At 52.1% G+C, this 24,185-nt stretch overlaps 1 protein-coding gene across 2 annotated transcripts in view; it reads left to right on the forward strand.

The window, feature by feature from the left end:
* Positions 1–24,185, forward strand: part of Vwf (von Willebrand factor) — a 154,417-nt gene that overhangs the window by 49,666 nt on the left and 80,566 nt on the right. For both annotated transcript variants that reach the window (XM_029534982.1, XM_021190195.1), the window contains 9 exons: positions 4,160–4,376; positions 5,907–6,029; positions 6,878–6,989; positions 8,242–8,288; positions 15,264–15,400; positions 16,022–16,160; positions 17,412–17,512; positions 20,131–20,326; positions 20,943–21,158. In XM_029534982.1, the coding sequence (XP_029390842.1) occupies positions 4,160–4,376; positions 5,907–6,029; positions 6,878–6,989; positions 8,242–8,288; positions 15,264–15,400; positions 16,022–16,160; positions 17,412–17,512; positions 20,131–20,326; positions 20,943–21,158 (1,288 nt within the window). The remainder of the gene's footprint in view (positions 1–4,159; positions 4,377–5,906; positions 6,030–6,877; positions 6,990–8,241; positions 8,289–15,263; positions 15,401–16,021; positions 16,161–17,411; positions 17,513–20,130; positions 20,327–20,942; positions 21,159–24,185) is intronic.

The following is a 24,185-nucleotide window of genomic DNA, read 5'->3' on the forward strand; positions in this document are numbered from 1 at the left end:
TGCCTCTGCCTCTGCCTCTGCCTCTGCCTCTGCCTCTGCCTCTGCCTCTGCCTCTGCCTCTGCCTCTGCCTCTGCCTCTGCCTCTGCCTTTGCCTTTGCCTCTGCAGTGCTGGGATTAAAACTGCTGACTGGCTTGCCCTTAAGTCTTTACTCAGCACCCAGACCCAGCTCAGACCATGCCCGGCTTTGGGATGGTTTCCCTGACATCTCAGCTGCAGGTTTCTTCCAGCTACAATAGGTAGCATCACTGAGAAGGTCACCCCAGGTAGGGATGAAGCCTTCAGCCTGCATGTAAACTGGCGTATGGCACACCCGAGGCACTGGAGGCAAGTTATGCCTGTATTTATTACTTCTAGGATGGACCCAATGTTTACACCCCTGTCCTTGGAACACATGTACAGAAACTCAGGAGATGGGCACAGAAAGGGGTAGTGGCAGTCCAACAGTGGTATGCCCAGCGGATGATGAGAGAGGAGGGACTGTGGGGAAGCTTACCTGGAGAGGTGGTTCCTGGACTGGGGGCCCAGAGGGCTTCAGAGAGGAAGTGCAGACAGGGGGAGAGGTTAGGCTTCCCCTCCCCTCGGGCTTTGTGAATCTAGCCAATGTGTTTTCTTTTGCATTCATTGTGCTAAACACAGTGTCTGGGCCTAGTAGACATGCCAAAGGAAGGACACATGAGGGCACTTTCAAGAAGGCATCAGTCATGCCTGGGGTGGGGATGGGAAGAGAGGGGAAGACTGAGATCCAGTCATGGAGGGCCCAGCCTCCCTGCCTTCCTGTTGAGTAAAAATGTTGCCCTTTAAATCGGAATGGGGCATAGTTTGCTTTTTATATCCAGCCGTGTCTGTGTGCTGCAGACGTAGAGGCCACCCACTCAGTGGGTGAGTATGCATAGTGAGTATTTTAACGTCTGTATAATGATGGTGTCTGCTGGGAGTCTGGGAGCACAGGCATTCAATCCGCCTTGGACTTCACTCTATGTCACCTCAGGGCTTTACTTGTCCTGGCTGCCTGAGGTAGAACAGAGAAGCCTGGACATGGCTAGGACGGTGAGGTAAATATGCCCCTGGGTACTGCTGTGGGGTCAGAGCAGGCGGCAGAGGGCAGATGTTGAAAGGCCTGCCTAGCAACCAGACTGTGGACCAGGTCGAGGTCGTGGGTGACCAGAGGAAGCCTGGAAGAGAAGATGAGGACCCAGTATTCTTTTTGTTTCTGCGGAGGGAGAAACTGTAGCCGAAGGATTTGTTCTACCAAGGCAGTTTCTGCAGAAATCACACCCCCATCCTGCAGTGAGATAACCCGAAAGCACCCATCTTTCTGGGACTTTCTACAAACCATTTAATACCTCCAGGGTCCTTCTAGGAAATAGGCTCGAGTCTTGTTCCCGCTTTCCCTTTGGAAAGGGCCGACCTGGGCCAATGGGGGATGGGCCAAGCAGCCCTTGTTCTGCCAGGCCTCCAGGTAAGGGGGACACCTTCTTTCTTTAGATGCTACTGTGTCCTGCACAGGGAAAATTTCTTGTTTCTCCTTCCCATGCCAAGAGCCGGTCACACAATGACTCAGAGCGACTGCTCTTGTCTGAGAACCCTGGGCTGGGGGTGGAGGAGCAGGAGATTTTCCCGGTCTTGTGATTTTCAGGTGTTTTGTTTTCTTCTTTTTAGTTCTGAACTGTGGGTGGGAAATCAGGTAGGCAGGAACCTGAGCAGCTGGACACCCTCAGCTGTCCTCAGCAAGAGCCAGGGCTCTGTTCCCCGAGGGGTGTTTTTATGGGCAGACAGCATTGCAGAATGGCAACAGCCTCGGGCCCTCAGCCTCCTCCCTTGTCCTTCAACTTAACTCCTTGCCATTTTGTCTGGGAGGGTCATGGCCTTCCCAAATTTAAAAAAAAAAAAAAAATCAATGAAAGTTGCCCCAGTTTACCAGGGAGCAACCAAGATACCAGAGCTGTGATAATGTTGCCATGGTGACCATTATCCCACTATGGCCCAGGGAGCTAGAGATGGGAAAGGGGACAAGAGTGGTCCTGATCTGGAGATCTGCTTGCCCTGTGGAGGCAGAGGGACAGAAGAAGGGTAGAAGATGGTATTGCCAGGACCTCTTGGGATGAACCGTTGACCTGTGTGGTTCTATTCACTGCTCCCAGCGGCTCACTGCAGACTTACAGTAGGAGCTCTGAGCCTCCTCCCCATTTCACACAGAGGAAGGGACAGGGGGGCAGGGTAATGAGCTGAAGTTCACACCATGGCACATGCATGAGCTGAGCCTGAACTCAGGGCCTGTGAAGTTAGAGTGAGGCCAGCCAGGCCCTGCCACTCTTTCCGGTCACCAGCTTTGGAACTCTATTTCTCTTTGAGCAGAATATTCAAAGTGGCCAATGGAAGGACACTGGAGCTGAGACCCAACTGGCCTGAGCATCCCCCAGTGCATTCATGATGACCTATTTGGTGACAGGCATCATGGCTTCTCTACAGTAACCCATGAAGTAGCATCGAGGCTATTATCCCTATTCATTCAAAGGAACCACCAGACAAGCTAACTATTAGTCTAAGTTTCCATGACCAGAGCGTGGCCACAGAGACGTCAACTCAATGGGAGGAAGTTGAAGAAGGTGGAGATGGGGGTTGGGAGGCATAGTATCTGTTGGAGGCATGGCTGACTGATCCCCTCAGTCCGCTAGTGGGTTTGTAGTTCAGTGGCCCATACCAACAGGCAGCTGCTTTTCTAAGATGCACAGTGGGCCTACTGTGGTCATACCACTGATGGGGTGCTACTGGCCTGATTCTGACTGTGTGACAGGATAGGCCAGATCAGGTGAGACGCACAGCTCCAGCATAGGGCTACTGTGAGCGGGACACCGAGTCTCTAGGACCACAGAGGTTCCCTAGTGTCAGGGAGGGTCTTGAGGATGGTGGAATGCAGGGTTGACTTCTCTTATCTCTGGGATTCCCATGGTGCCGTAAAGCAGAGGCCTGGCTCCCCGCTCTCCACGGGCACGGGCTTTCTCTCAGTTTCTTCTCAAGACGAGCAGTGTATTTCCCCTTTTCTACTATCCTGTTTGCAAGCAGCGATCGGCTCCAGTTTACCACCCAGGGCCCAGTCCTTTTATAACATATAGCTGCTCTCTTGTTCCCTTCTATCTAGCCTAAGGTTGTAAGTCCGTTTGCTAGCTGCTGACTGCGTATGCAGGAAAGAAATCTTGCATGAAACAAACTGTGGTTTAATCCATAGCACCGTGTGTGTTGTGTCAAGTTGAAGACATTCCTAACATACATTGCTGGTCTGTGTGGCCCTAAGAGTCAAAAGCTTCCCAGTGAGAGCAAGCCATCCATGGAGAGAGGTCCCCCAGCTACAGAGACAGTTACGGTGAAACAACAGAGCGAGACAAATGGAAAGCAGCCGGCAATAGGCGGTCGGGATCCTTAAAACCCAGCCTGGCGAGGTGCTTGTGAGTGAGACGTGTAGGCGTGTTTCTACTAATGAATCACAGAAGCAAGGACCCACGGTTCCAAACCCGTCTTGTGTAATCTGGTTGAGGATATCAACAGAGGGGAGAACCCAAAATAGGCCTTGCCTGGCACAGCACCTCTTGAGAGCTTTAGTAGGCAGTTCATGTGTTGTTGCTGATGGAGACCGATCTTATTGGTTCTACTAGCCTTCTGGGGAAGGTGTCAGAAAGCACATTCCTAAGCCCTGTCCCCGGTCAACTGTCTTTAAATCTATGGGAGCGAGGTCTAGGAAATTCTACTGCATGAAACATGCCTCCTTCTGCTGGACCCTTTGTGTGGTAATGAAGAATATTAAGATCAGGGGAGGCAGGTGGCCAGGTCAGGGTGGAAGAGTGACTGCCTCTGTTGCTGGAATCCGAAGCTGCACGGTCCAAGTCTGAGCTCAGTGTGCGCCCCTCTCTGCCTTTCTCTCAGGTAGTAGGACACGGCTTCTCACAGAGCTCAGGCTGTCCATGCCTAAGCCCTGTCGCCTAACACGTGACCTTGGTTTCGGTCTACCTCAAAAGTATGTGCTGTCTTTCCTCTGTCTGGATGTAAGCACCTGCTGGATCCTGAAGGGACAACCTCGGTTTCCCTTAGTGCCATCCTCAGAGGGACAGTAAGTGAGCGTGTGTCACCCCTGGGCCATGGCTGACGAGCCTTTCTCCCTACAGGCCATGTGGGAGCAATGCCAGCTACTGAAGACGGCATCAGTGTTTGCCCGCTGCCACCCTCTGGTGGATCCCGAGCCCTTTGTGGCTCTGTGTGAGAAGACTTTGTGTACGTGCGTCACGGGGCCAGAGTGCGCATGTCCTGTTCTCCTTGAGTATGCCCGAACCTGCGCCCAGGAAGGGATGGTGCTGTACGGCTGGACTGACCATGGCGCCTGTCGTGAGTTGCTGGTCTCCCCCGTGCTTGAACAGACCGTTTGTCTTGGGGTGGTGGCGCTCAGGGCGCTTTGGAGCCCTGTTGTGACGTGCGCTTCCCACCGGTGCCATCAGCCAGTGTCTGCTGAGCCCTGAGTCCTGAATGGCTCCTGCCCTCTGTCACCTAGTCCTCTCAGGAGTCCCTTCCCTCGTGGACTGTGTGGAAGATGAGCAAACCTTTCAAGGCCCTGTCCCTACCTCTTGTCCCATGTCACACCCCTCTTGGCACCCCATGACTTCCTCAGGAAAGCCATTCCCATTCCCTGGCTTCTCACAGTTGTCTCTGCCTCAACCCAGCAGGCAGTTAGGCCTCAGGATTCATCTTTACAGTGGTCCTGAGTTAGAAGTGTCAGGTTATCTAAGCTGTGTGTGGGGTGGCCTCCCAGAGACCAGAAAGGCTTCATTAAACCTTCCCTTTTATTAACTCACCCTTCCGGCCTCCAGGCATTGTGCGTTCTGTCCCTGTCAATTCTGCCTTGTAATACCAATTTGGGCATCTCTAAATCTCACTGGGTCCATAGTCACCGTCACTATCTCCAAATCACCACGATTAAATAGAGACTTCTGGTCACCTTGCAAAAGCCGTCCTCCTCACTACGCGGATCAAAGGCCCCTCGATGGGCAGCTGCTTGGCTATAATTAGTCAGGTAATGTGGACTGGAGGAGGTAGAGTGCCTGGCTGATACTGACACTGCACATTTGAGTTTCACCGTGTGGCAAACAGCTTTGCCATCAGGGCCTGCCATCTCCGCTGTGGGGGTGTGGGAAGGTGGGGGTTAGAGCCGCCTTCTCTTTTGCTTAGGGAGTGGCTGTCTTTTTAGACCTTTGAAGGCAGGATGGAGGAGATGTCTGATAGATGGTTTTAAAGAAGGAGTTGGGGGGCAATTATGTCAGGAGAGGCAGGGTTTGAGGATCTGTGTGTTCTATGTGGTGAACAGAGAGTTGGTTAGGCAATAAGGCTTAAAGGCAGACTAATAAAACATGGAAGTAAGTTGGTATCATCCAAGTGGGCGTGGATAGAGTGTGTCCTGAGCTGGGAGTGAGGTAGCATTTAGTTAGAGCCAATATCAGGAGGAAGGGAGGCGCGAAGAGGAGAAAGTGAGAGTTTCTTCCTAGTTCCTAGAAGCCACTCCTTTTCAGCCCAGAATTTGGCGTTACCCCGAGAAAGTTTTAGATGGAGAGGTCAGAACACCTAGAGACAAATGACGGCCAAGCTTTCTTCATGGAGAATGGAGAACAGATAGCCGCAAGGCAGGGTGTCTGGACCGGGCACCGCAGTGAGTCTTAGCTAGGACCTTGCAAAAACAGAAGATGCTCTTTCAGGGCAACGCCGGCTGCAGAGGGACCATGGGCTGGCGGGTTGGAGATGGTCCCTGGGACCCTCTAGACAGGGTGGGCAGTCAGAGCGACAGGCTGGCTGCACTTGCAGTGTGGCTTGGAAGCTGCTGCTGGGTCCACGGCTTTGGGCGACTCACTCCTTTGGTTTGTCTTTCAGGTCCAGCTTGCCCAGCTGGCATGGAATATAAGGAGTGTGTGTCTCCTTGCCCCAGAACCTGCCAGAGCCTGCCTTTCAATGAAGTGTGTCAGCAGCAATGTGTAGACGGCTGTAGCTGCCCTGGTAATGAACGTCCCTCTTTGGCTACAAACCTGAGGCCCTGCCAGAGTCCTGGGCTTTGAGAAGAGAGATGAAGGCTACTTGTGTTTTCCCCTCATGGCTGAAATCAGAGGTCTTTTATTTAGCTTTTTAAAAGCCTTTGTACCGAGAGACCAGGATTGAACTGGGCTTTATTTTGAATTCATGTTTTCCCATTGTACTGTTCTCAGAAAGCACTCTGTCTAGGGAACTGTCTTGGTCCCAACCCTGACCTTGTTCAGGGAGCTCCTGGCCTAATCTGAGATGTGGTTTTGTTTTCTCAGTTAGGGTTCAGGACACCAGTCTGGGAGAAAGGTCTTACACAATATGTCCTGGATGTGCCATGTGTGCTCAGCTGGAAAGGGCTTTTCATTAGAACCTGTATGTCCAGGAGACTGAGTGACGGTCATGAGCCGTATTCAGTTATATGGATTAGGAAGTCTTGAGGCTCATGGCATCTCTCCTGGATGATGTTGAACAAAATGATTGATTCGATTCAGCCCTCTAGGGTATGAACATAAATAACCCAGCAGGCTCACACACACAGTGTCGAGTAAGTTCTTCGATTCCTCTGAGAAGCCTCCACCAAAGCTCATGGGCTTTCCTACTGGATAACCCTGAGCAAGCTCTGTGACCCATTCTTTCCTCTGTAGGATGAGAATTGGTATCTCCCTCCCTCATATTCCATAAGTGTCAAGAATAAACATCACAGTGCATTGTCTTAGAGTTTTCCAGAAGCGCTAAGTCTCTGGTTGCCCCCGGGGTTCTATGAGGGAGGGATAAGCAAGGATCATGACGGTGCTGAGATCTCTGCCTTGATGCCTTTGGAACAGAGGGAGAGCTCTTGGATGAAGACCGCTGTGTGCAGAGCTCCGACTGTCCTTGCGTGCACGCTGGGAAGCGGTACCCTCCTGGCACCTCTCTCTCTCAGGACTGCAACACTTGGTAACCGCAACACCACACAGCCTGGTCTACCCGGGGGTTTGGGGAGGGGAAGCGTGATGGGAGGGGGCAACAGCCTGTGGACCGGGGAGCTGTCCTGGGTTGAGAGTAGAGGGTGGGGAGTTGGCAGAGGGATCTGAGCGGGTGTTGGAGGCAATGGTGGTGTGCAAACGTTATGCCTAGAGAGAAATTAGAGGACACATCTTTTCTATGCATCTGACAACTCTAGCTGTCCTTCCAGTTTAGTAAATGGTGCATCAAGCCTCTCTCCTTAAATCTTTTGCCTACTGGAGGGTAGCAAGCAGACTCCCCTAGCAGGGACTCCATGGTCTGTGTTCTATGGCACCTAGGTGGGTCTAGCCTGAGCGCTTGTCCCTGGTTAGTTCAGGCATCTCTCCAAGAATATCTCCGCACATCACCCCTAATCAGCTCACCTGTCTCTGCACAGTGGGGCAAATAGCTCCTCATTCTGTCTCCAGCCCTTTTTGGTTTGCAGCCTCTAGTGTGGTGGCTCTCCACCTGTGGGCCGCAACCCCCCTGGCAGGGGTTGCACATCAAATATCCTGCATATCAGCTATCTACATTACAATTCATAACAGTAGCACAATTACAGTTATGAAGCAGCAATGAAAATAATTTTATGGTTGGGGGGTCACCAAGACATGTGAAATTGTCTTAAAGGGTCGCAGCATTAGGAAGGTTGAGAACCTCTGCTCTTGTGCCTGCTAAGCCTCCGGGGTCCTCCCTCCCTTCCCTGTGGGTCCTCCCTCCCTTCACCATGGGTCCTCCCTCCCTTCCCTGTGGGTCCTCTCTCCCTTCACCGTGGGTCCTCCCTCCTTTCCCTGTGGGTCCTCCCTCCCTTCACTGTGGGTCCTCCTTCCCTTCCCTGTGGGTCCTCCCTCCCTTCCCTGTGGGTCCTCCCTCCCTTCCCTTCTTGCTCCCTTAACCCACCTGCTGTGCACGGGAGAGGAACAGGATGCCTGAGGTTCAGAGCAGATCTTCAGGGCCACTGTACACCCTCAGCTTCCTTTTTCTCTCTTAGTTTCTTCCCCTTTAGGAGGTCTCCAAGGATCTGTTGTGGCCAAAGTCGTGTCCTGTGCCACTTTAACGTTTTAAAGACTGCCCTGGTTCTGGCTCCCTTCTTTTCTCCTATATCCTTTCTCCGGGGAGGACGGGTTATCTGTGATGAGCGTTAATTTAATTAGGTGCCCTCCTGGCAGAACCAGTGACCTGAACATGCTCTTTTGTCCAACAGCATCTGCAGAAACAGCCTATGGATCTGCAGCAATGAGGACTGCCCAGGTAGGCTCATTTACACGCCTTTTCTCCCTTTCTCCCCTTCTCTGTGGAGAAGTGTGATTCCCCATCCCCTGCCCCGCTGGACAGAGAGCCCACAGCACAGCAGACAGAAAGTGACCCCTCTGCAACACCTCCCGACCTCAGCTCTGGCTTTGGATCTCAGCCCCGCTGTCTGATCACAGTGGGCCATGCTTAGCTCCTCTACAGCAGCGGAGCCAGGAACAGGTGACCCTGCCCAGCTCCTGTTTGCTCTGGGGATGAAGTTGCTGAGCTGTGAGACCTGAAGGGCAGGGCTGACCAAGCAAAGAGAAGAGAACTTCCTTGGAAAATCAAGAGGAAGGTTTCTACAAGTCTTTTGGCTTGAAGTGATAGCATAACCTGAATTTTAAGGGCACGGCTATGGTTCTGTAGCCCCAATACACTAGTCAAACTGAATAACAGTGAAGGGCGGAGGGTGGAGATTTATTCAACACTGGGAAGAGGAACAAATAAAGGAGTGTCCCCAAGCCTTCCTGGGAAGCCCTTACTGCTGTCAGTCAGGTTTCTGCTTGATGCTCAATTCTGCCTGCAGGTGCAGCCTCACCCTCCCAGATTATTGTCCTCAGCTGCCAGGGGCTCTGTCCTGGGGAGGTTGTATTATTCCAGGAATCTGGGTGACTCAGGAAGAAAGGTCACCGCTGAGCTTGCTCTGTACCTTCAGCCTAGGAAAGCAGAGGTCAATGCCCACCCACGGTTGATCCTGTCCTTTTTTTTTTTTTTTTTTTTTTTTAGCAAAATCTGCTTTCTGGTGATTTTTTTTCATGAGTTTCATTGGAATTTTCTAGAACGCTTGGTATGTTGACCACAGTATGGTTCAAATGCTGAGAGAACACGGGTAGCAAAGGATCCGTTTCCTTGCTACCCTTTGGGAATCGGCAGAATTGGGACCTGCAGTATGTATGGCCTCAGCCCCCTGCTTTTGCCTGCTTAGCCTCACTCAGCTCTACTTACTGCAAACGTTGCCCACTCAAAGCTCCCTCTGCCTCTCCAGAAAGACCCTGGACTTTCCCCTTCCTGTTCTCTCATGTGATGTTTTCAGTATGCTGGGGACATGCTAAGAGTTGAGACACTGCTACCTCACTGTTACAACCCCGAGACAAGCCAGTTTGTTTTCTCCTTGTAAAAGAGAAAGCAGTAAGACAGGTTAAAGGATTTTCTTAAAGTCGCACAGCTGCTCAGAGGCAGAGCCAGGACTACAACTCACAGTCGGCTGGCTTTTCTAACTGTCCTTTCTCCCCTTTGCTGGCCCTAGACTTAGGTAGGTCAGAAGTGACTTGGACACTGGGACTCAAGTGGATTAAAGGCTTTAGGGTCACTTGGGATTTTGTCTAACACATATCACACTGGGAAAATTCTGGAACTTGATGGAAGCTGGATCAGGAATGACCAACTATTCTTGGTATCCTTTGGGTAATCCTAGAAGAAATCACTTTGAAAATGCTTTGTGTGAGCACAACCACATCCCATGTGGGAGTCTGAACCCTCCAATAGCTGAGCCGGGAGCACCCATTGCACAAGACCTGTGAACCATAGTAGACAGACTTAGGAGTTTAGCTCGCTGTGTTCCTCAGACTGACTTGGAGCCGCAGGAGTCCTGGCACCAGCAACTTCAGGGAGAGGCTTTTTTCCCATCATCCTTCCCTTCATCCATCCTTCCAGCCAGCCACGGCTATGCACGAATCCATGAAAGTCTTGTCTGGACAAAATAATTGATCGCATGGTCTTCAGTTCAAAATCTCTAAGAGCTTTGTTGAGAATTCAAGACAAGCGGTGTTTTGACACCTGGAAGGGCACGTAGCCAGTTCCGACTTGTGGTCTTCGGAGTAGTTCCATGATTTGCTGACAAAGCTACGAAAACTGTATCTCATTCTCAAAACCCCGCTCCGCCCCTCGCCTCACTCTGTCCACCTCCACCCATGGCTGCCAGACTTAGGCTTCTCTCTCTACAGTCTTACCACAGTCCTGTTGCCAGTGGTCTGTCTCATTGTTCAGATAATTGGGAAGAGCTATTGATGGGAAGGTTCTGAAGTGGGATATGCCTAGCTCTCCAAGGAAAGACCAGAGCAGGGCTTCTGGGAAGATCCTGGAGGGGCTGTGTTGCGCATCTCAGAGGACCAGGCTTTCATTCTGGACAGACATGAACACGTGATACTCATCAGTCTGGGTGCTACAAATCCCCAAACATAATGGGTCACCTTGAAGGTTGTCTAGAGCATAGTGTTGAGTGTGGGGACCAAGAAGGGACGAGCTTAGGAGGGCAGCAGTCTGCAGGGGTGGGGAGGGACTGGTGACCCCCATGGATGGTGTTCTAGAAACTCTCCGCTCCCTGTTTATCTTTGGGTATCCTCAGGCAAAACTGTGGCGCATTGGTCGGCTTTGTGTTACTACAACAAAATACCAGACACGGTTTACTTGTGAAGTAAAGGTTTATTTTGGGTCAAGATTCTGGAGCGTCAGGTTTAAGGTCAGTCGGCCCCATTCATTAGGGCCTCTGATGATGAAGACCCACAGTTGGGGGTTCGGGGTGTGGTTGGTTTCCTACCCCTCTCATCCATTCACTTAGCACCTTGAACAATGTCCACCTCCTGTGCTGCCACAACCTTCTGAGATTGTCACTGCCGGGACCAAGCTTTTAACAACACACGGGCCTTTGGCGAACATTCAACACCTATGCAGCAGTGTGTGGTTTCCATGTAGTCTGCAGGCACCCTGTAGCTCCTTCTCAACCTTTGCATCCTCAACACTGCCAGGAAAACCCTGTTAGGGGTCAGGAAGGCCCTGCTAGGTCAGTGCCCAGGAGATGTGACTGTCTGGTTAGAGTGAACGTGGAGGAAGCATGGCAGCTACTGGAGGCTGTCCTTCAGATGTGCACAGCCCTGGTTGTGCGTCCTGGAGGCTGTCCTTCAGATGTGTACAGCCCTGGTTGTCCATCCTGGAGGCTGTTCTTCAGATGTGCACAGCCCTGGTTGTGCATGCTGGAGGCTGTGTACAGCCTTGGTTCTGCATTTGATGTTTCTCATGGAAGGCTGTGGCACTTAGGTTTCTAAGTGAACAACAGCTGAGTAGAGGGCTTTCCATTTATGTTCAGAATAAAAATGGCCCTGGATGGGGGGTGAGAGCATGGGCCTCAGGTGTGGGTGGCTTGATTGGAAAGGGCACAGGCTAGCTTTCCAGCAGGGTTTCCAAATCTGTGAAACATGGTGTCCCCAGTCTGCTTTCTATTGCTGTGGTAAATGTCATGACCAAAAAACAACATGGGGAGGAAGGGGTTTATTTGGCTTCCGGTGCCACGTCGTCATGGGAAGTCAGGGCAGGAACTCAAGCAGAGACCGTTGTGAACATTGCTCACTGGCTTGTTTGCACGACTTCCTCAACCAGCTTTCTTATACAACCCAGGCCCACCCCCTCAGGTGTGGCACTACCCACAGGAGGCTGGGCTCTCCCACATTAGTGGTTAATCAAGAAAGTGACCCACGCACGGACTTGCCCACGGGCCAATCAGATGGAGGCAGTTTCTCAAGAGAGAGTCTCTCTTCCCAGATGTCTATGTCAAGTTCACAAAAAACCCCTACCCAGGGTTCATAATCATAGCTTCATTCCATGGCTGCTGTGAGACCTTTAGAACTCCATGATGAGTCCCCCATCAGGATGGGCCAGTCCCATCTTTCCAGAGCAGAGAACATCAACAGTGCTTGTGCAAGTTCAGAGAGGGACTGAGACCCAGGGCAGGCCGGACGGAGCAGGCATGGGGCTGAGATGAGGTAATGGGTGGGGGTGGAGCTTCCTGGGAGAGTGGGGAAAACTTAGAATAATGTATTACTTATTTTGTTCAGAATAATTTCTTATTTACTTATTTATTTCTTCGGTCCTGGGGATGGCACCAGAGACTTGTGCATGCTTGTTAAGTACTCTGTCGATTGGAGTGACAACCTAGCCCCCCCCCCAGCCCCCTGTTCAGGATAATTTGATGGATTATCATGTATCCCCATGATTACACCCTGAGATTCAAGGCCTGTCTGCTCTGACCCTGCAGGAAGAATGGCACACAGGTACATCCCTGGCTAACAGGCAGCTGGGAACTTCTCCCTCATGACAGTGGGCTTTGAGGAGCTTGGACTTACCTGGGATTCTGCCCTCTGTTCCCCCAAGGTCTGGGAGTGTCCAGGGGTCTGTCCACACCCTCTCTGGCTCTCTGGAGGTATACCAGTGTTCTTCAGGCTGGGCATGGACTGGTCAGCAACCAATGCATTGCGTTTCTTAATCAGACTTTCTTCCTTCTGTGTTGTCCTCCTGCCCCGTGGCAGGTGACCACACTAACCAGGGTCAGAGAGGCTTGGCCCTGAAGTGAGTAGGCTTCTGAGAAACTGTGGACCCCCTCTACCCGCACCCCCGGGGTAGCCTACAATGTCTGAGTTCAAAGCACTCTTTGCCCACTGTGGGCAGTTGGGTTGGTTTAACTTTTCTGTGCTCTGTCTCCCTCCTCTGTCCACTGGGAATGACAGTGCCCATCAGCACCCAGGAGGTGACTCCCAGAGTGAGTGTAGAGAGCACCATGTATATTTGGTTAGAATTACATTAGTGAGTTAAAGGCCAGCGTGGGGGAGCCCGGTGCCTGCAGGAGGTCTGTTTCACCTTACTGGAGGCCCGTGGACTGACATTTCTGTGGGGTTGGCGGTAGGAAAAGATGAAGGCTGTTGACTCAAGCAGAGCATCCTCTCCAGGGCCTACGTGCTGCACACCGGAGGGTTTATTTATAAGCAAGGAGTGTGTCCATTAGATGAGAGAGCTCCTGCTCCTCTTTCCCCCTCTTCTTCCACCTCCTGCCATCTTCCTCCCTTACCCCCTCTCTTCCTCCTTCTAAAGACAGGGGAATCTTTACCCAGGAACAGTCTTGCTTTAACATTAGAAGGCCCATTTTGTACTCTCTTTTAAGCACCTCTGGCTTTCCACCCGTCCATTCATCTCGGGTCTGGTGGCTGCCCTTTCCTGCCCGCCCGTGAACGGATGCCCTAGCCGTCCTGCTCTGGACCAAGGAGCTTGAGCCTGGCCGTGTGGTTTGGTTGGATGATGTTTGGTTGGATGATGTTCTAGATTCCTCGGCCAGCCACTACCCGGCAGCTCACCAGTCCATTTCCCCAGGTTTCCTGTGTTTGCATCTTGGTCCCTCAATTGTACCAAGGAGATAAGCCACGCACGTATAATATTTAGACTTCTGATTGCTGAGAAAGAAAATCAGCAGGGGGAAAGGCAGGAAGCCTGATCAGAGGATTAGATTCCAGGCCGGGACAGTTTGCTTTCTGATAGATGAGGTGCTTTCTCGTTGACCCTGCTTTCCTTGGGCCTCGTCGGAGAGACTGGAAGTCCAGCTCCACACTTAGATAAGAGTGTTCTTGAGAGAATGGGGATGGCTGAGGGAGGAATCCCACCCATTCCACGGCTGCCAGGTCAAGGCATTTGACATAAACGACCGCATTGCTCTGTTTGTTCAACCGTGGTGACTTTTAGAAAAATACCCATTTCAAAAGGCCTTCCTGTGACATCGCTGGATTCCAGGATGTTCACAATGGCTCGAGGTGACCCTTGGCCCTGTCCGTCGTGCGGCTGCTCAGCTCTCCATCAGGACTTAGTCCGCTCTTGCCCTTTTTCAGGACACAGCGTGGGAGGAGATGCGAGAGTGAGCTGGAGCCTTTCTAGTTCCTTCAAGTTCCTCGGGCTGGTTTTATTCACTGGTCATCCTAGCATCCTGCAAGGGGAGCAGTTGTCCTGGGGACCAGACGGATACTTATTAGTCCCCTGGGGCTACCTGCCCTTACCTGACCCTTCAGATGCTCCAAGGCAGAACCACAGCTGGATTCAAAGTTGTACATTGAGCCTGGCCCAGCACTGCCAGTTACTGAGAATACCAACAAGGTGGCAGACAGTGGGGGTTCCCTCGTTTCTGTCCTTGTCATTTGGCAGCAGGAACCACCCTGTGGCTTTTCAGGACTTCCAGGCTATGTTAGGACCCAGCATCTCACAATTTCCACAGAGTGACAGTGGAGATGAGCGAAGGTGGCACAGACACTCAGCTAGGGACTGGCAAGAGAGCATGATGCCTGTTTTATCACAGCGGGTCCCCTGTGGTCTTCGAAGATGGAGTTTCCCCAAGCTGGGTAGAGACCTTGGCAGAGCCTCTTCTGCATGGATATATCCTCTAAGGCATGAGGTCAGGGTTGAGCCCTTGGAAGAAGGAATGTCAAAGTCACGACTGTGTAGGAGGGGGAGCACAGAGAGTCACCGTCTGCAGATGTATCTATCAGCTTGGGCTGGGAGCTGGCCTTGTGAAGGTCAATGCTGCCTGGCTATGCCCCGTCGATAGCCTCCTGCCTGTGCCATGTTCCCCCTGAACCTGCCCCTGGCCCTGAACAGGTTTCCTGGTGGCTGGGCTAGGGGCAGGAATGGAGTCTTGGATTGGCACTGAGCCGGTCTCTATTGTTCTCATCTTCTGTTCCTCATGGCTCTCCTGGGGCAAGGCTGTCCCCAGGCCCCTCCACACGCCGCCGGGTCAATGAGAGCTGTGCTTCTAGGCAGCCTCCCTGTCCTGGTGAGCTTCCAGGCTGCCATGTGCAGCTGTCCTGGCCTTGAGCGGGGAAGTCTGGGGCCTGTGGAGCAGAAACTCAGCTCTGAGAGCTGTGGGTTCAAGCCCCGGCTCCAGCACAGACCGAATTCAGGTCTCTAGTCATCTCCCTTAGCTGCCGTGTTTATAAAACGGGGTGTCGGCCTGTGACCAGCTTGAGAGTGGTAACTACCTGACCTTGAATCCTCTGACCACACTCAGCCTTGATTGTCATGGGAAAAAGGGTACCTGGGGGGCTTTGGGGAGGGCACCCCGTTTTTACATGTACCTCTCCTTGCCAAGTTATAGCCTCTCCCCTCACCTCTTCCTCTGGGGCCTTCCAGGGGAGTGTCTTGTCACAGGCCAATCGCACTTCAAGAGCTTCGACGACAGGTACTTCACCTTCAGTGGGATCTGCCAATACCTGCTGGCCCGGGACTGCGAAGATCACTCTTTCTCCATTATCATAGAGACCATGCAGGTGAGCCAGGCCAGGCTGCCAGGCTGTCAGAGGGCTGCAGAGCCTCATGGTGAGAAGGCGGCTTGTCCTGGGGGCTGGAGCATCTGCCTGCACAGGAGGGAGCCCGTCCTCTGGCCTTCAGAGATTTCTTGCAAACCCAATCTATCACTCCCTGCTTAGCTCCCCTTTGTTATTCAGGAGGGTCACCCCCTCAGGTCTAGTCTGTGGTTCCCTAAACTTCTGCTCTTCGAAACGGAGGGCTAAGTGGGGTGGGGGAAAGCAGGGTCCCCTCCTGTATGTGTGCCATGGTACTGGGTATGTGCTTACTCTCCAGCTAATGAAGCAAGGACGGCGACATTTATAGGCCTTCTACCATGGGGAAGCCCTGACTGTTCTGGGTTATTAGGTCCATGGAATAAGAAGAGCTGAGGGCTTAGTAAGGTTTATTGTGAAAACCCATGCAAGGCTGGGACAGGGTGTGGCTAAGGCTTGGGCTCAGGACCTTCTTGACGACTCTGGGCACCCCATACTCTGTGGGAAGGGAAGTGTGCTGTTCAACGAGGCCCACACACTCTAGAGCCGAGACTGCGCCCCGGCCTGGTAGGGGTTGGGGTAGGGTCACCCGGCATTTCTATCTCTCAGTGTGCCGATGACCCTGATGCTGTCTGCACCCGCTGGGTCAGTGTGCGACTGTCTGCCCTGCACAACAGCCTCGTGAAACTGAAGCATGGGGGAGGAGTGGCCATCGATGGCCAGGATGTCCAGATCCCCTTCCTGCAAGGTAAGCTCGTGCCACTTCCTCCACACGGTACCAACCTATGTCCCTGCCCTCTGAGGGTACCCAGTTCTTGCCTGGGAACCTAATGAAGATTTAGTTGGGGTGGGTGAGGAGGTGTCCTGGGTACTTTTGACTCTGGAAGAAAAGAGGCAGAGGTTGACTCAGTTGAGAGGCCAGGGTTGACAGACAAATTGTTAGCTCAAAGGATGTTACTTGGGCCAAGTCCCTCATGAGAAAAACCTTCTTGCCTCGTGTCTTCACCCGTGTCACATGAACTGACTTTGTAGTGAACGACTCCCAGTCGTGACCTTCGAAGCAGCTCTCAGATCTCTCTCCTCCACGACTCCTGGCTCTCCTGTAGCCTGTAACCCTAACCTGGCACACAGCGGATGAACTTGGCGAATGTTCGCTGTGTTTTCATGTGTGTTTACGCCGGGTGTGACCCCAAGCCCCCACCCCGGGAGCTGATGAGCTCCTCCAGGACAAAGGCAGAAGCTTTCTCACATCTCCTCCGCCTTTCTGCAGCATCAGACTTTGCACACGACATCTTTCAGCTAGGAGGACTTCCAGCCTGGAAGCCAACAGGGGCCCAAGGTTGTCATAGACACTTTCCTTCAACTTGGGAGGAAAGGTGTTATTTCATGGGACATTTCCACCTCATAGCTTATCACTGAGGGCAGTCAAGGCAGGAACCAACGCAGGAATCTGGAGGCGGGAACTGGTGTGGGAGGAAGGCTGCTCACTGGCTTGGTCTCCAGGCTCACGGCAGTTACTTTTCTTAGACCTGCCCAGGGCCACCTGACCAGGGGTAGCACTGCCCCTTCCGTATCAATCAGCATCGAAGAGAATGTCACAGACATGCCTATGGGTCGATGGAGACATCCTTTCTCCATTGAGGTTCCTTCCTCCCAGGAGACTCTAGTCGAAAACCAGAGAGGATTCCCTCACCGCCAGGATCTCAGGATGCTGGAGCCTTTGCTGCCCTCTTGTGTCCATTAGGGGAATTACAGGTCATAGTAGCTCAGTGGCTTCTCCAGGAATTTATTTGCCTCTATCCACCCAGTTCATTCCTCCAGAGAGGTCTCCCCAACACCCCCTCCTCCAGCCTCGTGGGCATTTATCTCACTCCCACTCCTTGCTTGCCATTGCCATAATACTTCGAGACCTCACGAACATAACTTTGAGACCCACAACACACCAGTCACCCCTGTCACCTCCCTATCTGAATTGACACCCTGGACTTATGGCTTCAAGGTGACCTCCGCATCCAGCACACAGTGATGGCTTCTGTACGCCTTAGCTACGGGGAGGACCTGCAGATGGACTGGGATGGCCGCGGGCGGTTACTGGTTAAGGTAGGTCCCTTTCTAAACTACAGCCTCGCCGGAGCCTGACCCTTACAAAGTACCCCTTGTGCTGTGGGCGAAATAGCTTTGTGTGGTAGGAGAAGAATTTCTTTCTCCTCACACTCTACGCCCCCAGAGCAAGGAACAGGCCTCTCTGTGTGTGAGAAGCTGATGTTTGTTTTCTGGGTGCTCCCTGGTATTCTCCGGGTTATCCCTCTGCGGCTTGGGTGCTGTGCTGATCACCAGAATAGATGTCTGAGTCCCCTGTAAGACTGGCATCAAGGCAGGCTTGCCTGTCAGTTTCTGAGCTGTAGTAAAGTCTTGGATCAGGGGGTGTCCCTGGGCACTCCCCGTGGGGGAGCAAGGAAGGGAAGAGCCAGATTGGAGTACCCAGCTCAGACCCAGTATCCTGCCCATAGGACATCTGAAGAAAGCCATGGGGGGAGGGGTCCTCCACATTCCTTACTGAGCCGCTGGATGGATGCATGTGTGGCTCGTGTCCTCTGGGTGATTCTCTAATCAGATGGGACAGTAACATTTCACTGGGCTTCCAGCTTTGCTGGCCTTGCAAAGTCCCTGGCAGGTGGGTAGACCAGGAACTGCCTCGATAGTACTGCCTTATAAGGGAGACAGCCAGGGGACATCAGGAGCCACCAGCAGCCCTCACCCCGTCACAACACAATGAGGGCTAGCTCACTGGCTGGTATCCTCCTATTGCTAGACCATGGTCCTCACTGTCAGGAGTCAGGATGTTGTTAGAGTCTTAAACATGGCTAAGATGAGTCCCTGAGATCTTAAGTGAGATTATAGCTACGGATACTTGCCAGACTAATGGCTAAATCAAAGCTGAGCATAGTGACATATCCCAGGGATGAGGAGGGTGAGACAGGGGCTGGAGGCCAGCCTGGGCTACATAGTGACTTTCAGCCGACCTGAGCTCAGTAGCAAGATCCTGACACAAACAGAAAAGCAAAATCCCAGAGAGCAAAAAATGTTAAAGCAGAGGCATTAAAACACTTAACTCATTTATAACATAATACTAAACCTTGTTTCCTAACAGACATTTGTAAGCACTTTTCCCTTGAAAAATAAGTTAGACAGGGATCAGGAGACAACAGTAAGAAAGCAGCAAGAAGAATACCATGGCCACACATGGCTGCAAATCTCCTTAACGATTCATTTAATAGAAGACAGCTGGATTCTCATATCTATTTCTGCAATCAATCTGCTACAGCATTTCAGATCGCAGGGCCTCTGGAAAATTCCACTGTGTGCTTGTAAGTCAAGAAGAAGAGACAGACAAGAACGAAATAGTGGAACTATGGAAATACTCAATCTGGAAGGACCTTGAAAGACCCTCATGGCTCTTAGGATAGCACTTTGAGAAACAGCATCCGAGGTCACACCAGTGTGCTTTAGTTTTAAACTGGAAAGTCGGGGAAGACCTCGATGCCTAGTGCGTGCGTGCGTGCGTGCGTGCGTGCGTGCGTGCGTGTGTGTGTGTGTGTGTGTGTGTGTGTGTGTGAGACTTGGCATCACAAACAAGGAAGGCCACTTCCCCACCTTTCTTACTTGCATACATGTCTGTGGGTCTGGGACCTTCCATATGCACCTTGTTAAGTCACAACTGAGAGCTGGAAGGGGCTCCCAAAATGACTACAGGGACCCAGGCATAACCTGTGAGACTTTGGAACATCAGGGTGGGGTGTGTGTGCGGGGACCACCTGGTTTCATTGATTACCCACAGAGCTGTCGTTGGACTCTTGGGGTCTGGTCCCCACCAGTTCTTCAAATCTGCACCATAGAATTCAGTGGCGCCCCAGCTGTCCCGGGGAAAGGCCTCCACATCACGCTTGGCCCCGAGGGTGCACTTTGGGGTCACCGCTGAGGTCTGATCATCGAGTGAGAGATGGGGCTAGAATCTGAGCCCTGCTTGCGTCCTGGTGTCCTCAGCAGGAGATTAGAAGACAGGTGTGGCTCCTGGACAGCAGACACAAGCTCCGGGGGGGGGGGGCTTGGACTACACCCACCTCAGTCTGCCTTGTCTGTTTGTGACTAATTCCTGTCCAACGAACAGTTTGCACATTCTCTCACTGTTGCTTAGCTCACGTCTGCTGATAGTCACAATAGTCATGGACACAGGGAGCAAGTAGGTCTGGGGGATTCAAGCTGCTTGCTCTTTCCAGCTGTGTCACCCTTGCTGGGACCTTAGGCAATCTCTCCCTCTCTCCCTCCCTTCCCCTCCTTTTCCTCCCTCTCTCCCTCCTCCTTCTTTCTCTCCTTCCCTATCTTCCTCCCCCTCCTCTTCTCTTTCCCTGTCTCCTTCTTCCTCTTCTTCATCCTCCCCCCCCACCCCCCGCCTGCACTGCACCTTCCAAAGTGTCTGACTAATTCCTAGAATCCTTCCGGCTGACTCCTCTCTGATGAACCACAGCCGAGCAAGGACAGGACAGCACGGACTCGAATAGCTTGTGGTGGTCCTCCGGTTCGCAGCCCGGGGCTTAGTCTTCCTAACATTTATTTTTTTCACCTGGGGAAATTGTTTTGGTGCAAATGATCTCATTAGCTAAGTGGAACCATTGTGGCACTGGGGGACAGCTGCTCCAAGGCCCGTCTTCTTCTGGCAGCTGTCCCCAGTCTATTCTGGGAAGACCTGTGGCTTGTGTGGGAATTACAACGGCAACAAGGGAGACGACTTCCTCACGCCGGCGGGCTTGGTGGAGCCCCTGGTGGTAGACTTCGGAAACGCCTGGAAGCTTCAAGGGGACTGTCCGGACCTGCACAGGCAACACAGCGACCCCTGCAGCCTGAACCCACGCTTGAGTATGTGAGCCGCAGACCCCCCCCCCCCCGGGGTCTCCCGTGGTCCAGGCAGGCATTCCACAGGACAGAGAGAGAGGCAAAGGCTGAGCCATTGGCCCAGCCTTTATTTTGACCATTGGCCGTTGAGATCTTCATTTGGCTCATTTCCTTTTCAAAGTTTGTTTATTGAACACCCTCCATCCATGGGTGAACTCCCAAGAAAGAAGAGAATATTGAGTCGATTCTGGCCCGGAAAGGTCCTAGACTAGAGCAGCGGTGGGTGTGGGATCTTAAAGTTGACTTCTTGTATGATAGATGTGCTGCAGTGACCCTGTGTGGACATGGTGCTGCGACATCTTTGCTCTTGCTAGCTTCTGCTGCTATGACCACCCTCCCCAGTCAGTGGGTCTTTGGGGAACGCACATTTACCCGTTATTAAGCCAAACACAGAACAGTAAATTGGCACCAGAAGCCAGAGCCAGATAGACTTATTTTTGTAGCAACAGAAAAGGGAACTGGTTTTGTTTGTGGGGAGGCGGTAGGGTGAGGTATGGATGCTCGAGTCCCTGAGGCTGGCCCCAGAGACCCGGGTAGGGCCACGTCTTGTTCTGCACAGGTTCTCCTTTCTCCTCAACAGCCAGGTTTGCGGAGGAGGCTTGCGCGCTCCTGACGTCCTCCAAGTTCGAGGCCTGCCACCGCGCAGTCAGCCCTCTGCCCTACCTGCAGAACTGCCGTTACGATGTTTGCGCCTGCTCCGACGGCCGGGATTGCCTGTGTAACGCAGTAGCTAACTATGCTGCCGCGTGTGCCCGAAAAGGCGTGCACATCGGGTGGCGGGAGCCCGGCTTCTGTGGTGAGAACCCCATAACCAGTTAACCTCCTTTAGGCAACCAATTCAAACTCTTTTGACAACTTGTGGGTCTGGGTCTACCTGTCCTTTTCAAAGGTACTTTCTTTGAATAATTTCATTTGGAAACAGGCCCCAGTGACAAACTTGGGGCTACAGTTCGTTTGCAGCCATTTCTCCTGCCTTCTGCTCTTGGCTGGTAATGGGGTGGGTTCCTGCATAAAAGTTGGAGCTCCTTACAGAAGCCACGAGATTGCCTGTAAATGCTGCCACCTAGTGTTCATTCCTCATATGAGCATGCCGTGGAGTGAGCTTGGAATGCTGGAATCCTTTGCTACTGTAATTTCAGGCAAGACAGACGTGGGACCTGGCCCACGGTCTTTGGCATTGTATAAAGTTATGCAGCATTGAATAATGCCATTGTTCTAGTTGACTTTGCATCTGTCCTAAGCTGTGGTAGATTCCTGCCATCAAAGATGGTCTTTGCTCCTGCACTGTGGTCCCCTGGGGAGTTAAACCCTGCTTACTGTTTTGTTGTTTTTCCTCTGGAGACACTTGGCTAGTGTCCAGTGTCCAGGCTTAGATAACTGGGAGACAGAATCTCGAAGCTTCCTTTTGAGACCTCCCTCGGAGGTGCCGGTCAATCACACTGAGTCAAGGGACAGCTGAGGACTCTCTGGGGAGGTGTTTTTTTTTTTAATCATTTGTTTATTTATTTATTTATTTTATTGGTTTTTCGAGACAGGGTTTCTCTGTATAGCCCCGGCTGTCCTGGAACTCACTCTGTAGACCAGGCTGGTCTCGAACTCAGTAATCCGCCTGCCTCTGCCTCCCAAGTGCTGGGATTAAAGGCGTGTGTTCCACCACGCCCGGCGGGAGGGTTCTTGATCAAAATTTTACAGAGGTGCTTTTGTGTCAGAGAGAGTGTGGGCAGACAGTCTGGAGGAGGAAGGTAGAGTTTCAGGGTGAGGGCGTCATATTTCCTTAAGCTGGAGTTACATATGGTCATGAGCCACCGTGTGAATGCTGGAGACCACACCAGTGTCCTCTGCAAGAGCAGCCAGTGCTCCTGGTGGCCGAGTGGTCTCTTTGTCCCACAGTATTTTCTTTTCCTCTTAGTTTGAGTTGTCATTTTGGTTGTTTGTTGAGATAAAGTTTCACTCTGAAGCTCAGGCTATGCCAGAATTCATGATCTTGAACTGGTATTGGATTCAAGGTAATCCACCTGCCTCAGTGCTGGGGAAGCAGGGAGACAGTAGTTAGGGGAAGTGGTAAAAAAAATAACATTATGGACTTGATGAGACATACACGTATCGGCGTTGGTGTCTCACCAGCTTGTGTTTGGAGTCTTAAGCAGTCACTGACTAAAGGACGAAGGGGGACATGCCCTGTTCCAAGGAGAGATGGATGAAGCAAGTAGGGCTGAAAGGGACACCTGGTGTCTTCACTCCGACCCTGGACGAAGGGAATACTGACAGCCCAAAGGATGTCGTACAGACCTTTTAGAAGTTTACCTGTAGTTTAGTAGCTCTGTGTCCCTGAGCCCTTCATTCCAATGACTCTGACCGTTTGTTTCCTTCCTAATGCCCTGCCTTCTAGCACCTGGGGAACCTAATTAGTCAGCGTTGTGCTGTTTATGAGAATGCTTTGTTCCCCGCCAGTACTGGGAATTCTGCAATAGCCATATGCAATGTGATGGCCTCAGAAGGCTGTGCTAATTTAGGACTTTCTCCCTGAAGGTCAAGAGTCTTTGGGGTCATTCTTTCACCTCTTAGGAGCAGCAAAGAACCTCCACAGAAGAGACTATGGTCCATGAGCTGACTGACACTGCGGTAATGGGAGTGCGTTAGTTAAGGAGCTCTAACTTTCTGATATAGTTTCAAGTGCTGGCTGGCAGGAAGGAGCTATTTAAGACAAGAGGGACCTGTATCTGTGAATCACATGACTGATGGTCCTGTCGTCTTTCTCTGAGCCCAGGGAGAGTGGACCAGATCCCCGAGTTCTGGCCTCTCCCCCCCCCTTCACTTAGAGAGGAGTCCAGGTTTCCCCTGGACCCCGACCTCTCTCTTCTTCCTTGAAGAATAGACAGAGTTCCCAAACCACCACCTCCATTCAGAAAAAAAAAGTCATTGCAGACGATCAAGGGACAAAGACACGCCACACAGCTACTTTGTGTAATGCCCCAAAGAGACAGGAGCCACACACACTTCCGTCCTTATAAAATGGTCATTTCCTGTGGGAAGACAAGACCATAGGCTCCCTAAAGGCAGAGACCAGGTCTTTCCATCTGTGGTCCTGAGCTTGGCACAGTCCCGGCACATGCACTGAGGTGTGCACGGTTTCTTCCCAGAAAAAAAGGCTCAAGCAGAAGCTCAGTGAGGCTGGATGCCAGCTCTGAAGACACTCTGCTGGTATGTGTGGGTATGTGAGTGTGTGTGATTGTGTGTGAGTATATGTGTGTGAGTGTGTGTGAGTGTATGTGAGTGTGTGTGTGTGAGCTCTTGACTCCAACTTCTTTTTTTTTTATTGGATGAAAAGTACCCCTTCCATTGAGGTGGATTGAGGGGAGTTGCTGCCTTTGTGGGCTAGCGCGCTCTCTGTGTCAGCCGACTTCACTCCACACATCCATCTAGGGGCCCAGCCTTCCCACTCATACAGGGGAAAGTAAGTCAGTGACTCACATGACTAGGGAATCTGCTGCTGTCCCAGGTAACTTAGGATACAAATCTGAGGTGGCGGTAAGGAGAGGCTCAGGGACTCTTCAGAAGTTCATGGCCAGGGAGACTCTTACGGCTTCTATGGAATGTTCTGGCTGTGGGTATCTGCTGGAGAGGGAAGGCTCTATTGTCCTTGGGAGGCCTGTGTCCAGAGCATAGCTCTTATTCCCTGTGCAGCAGCAGCAACCTGAGGACAAGGTCAAAGGGCACCCGTCACCTCTGTCACCTCCATCACCTCCTCCATCACCTCTGTCACCTCCGTCACTTCCGTCACTTCTGTCACTTCCATCACCTCCGTCACCTCTGTCACTTCCAT

This window comes from Mus pahari, chromosome 2 (assembly GCF_900095145.1).
Source record: "Mus pahari chromosome 2, PAHARI_EIJ_v1.1, whole genome shotgun sequence".
Lineage (NCBI taxonomy): Eukaryota > Metazoa > Chordata > Mammalia > Rodentia > Muridae > Mus > Mus pahari.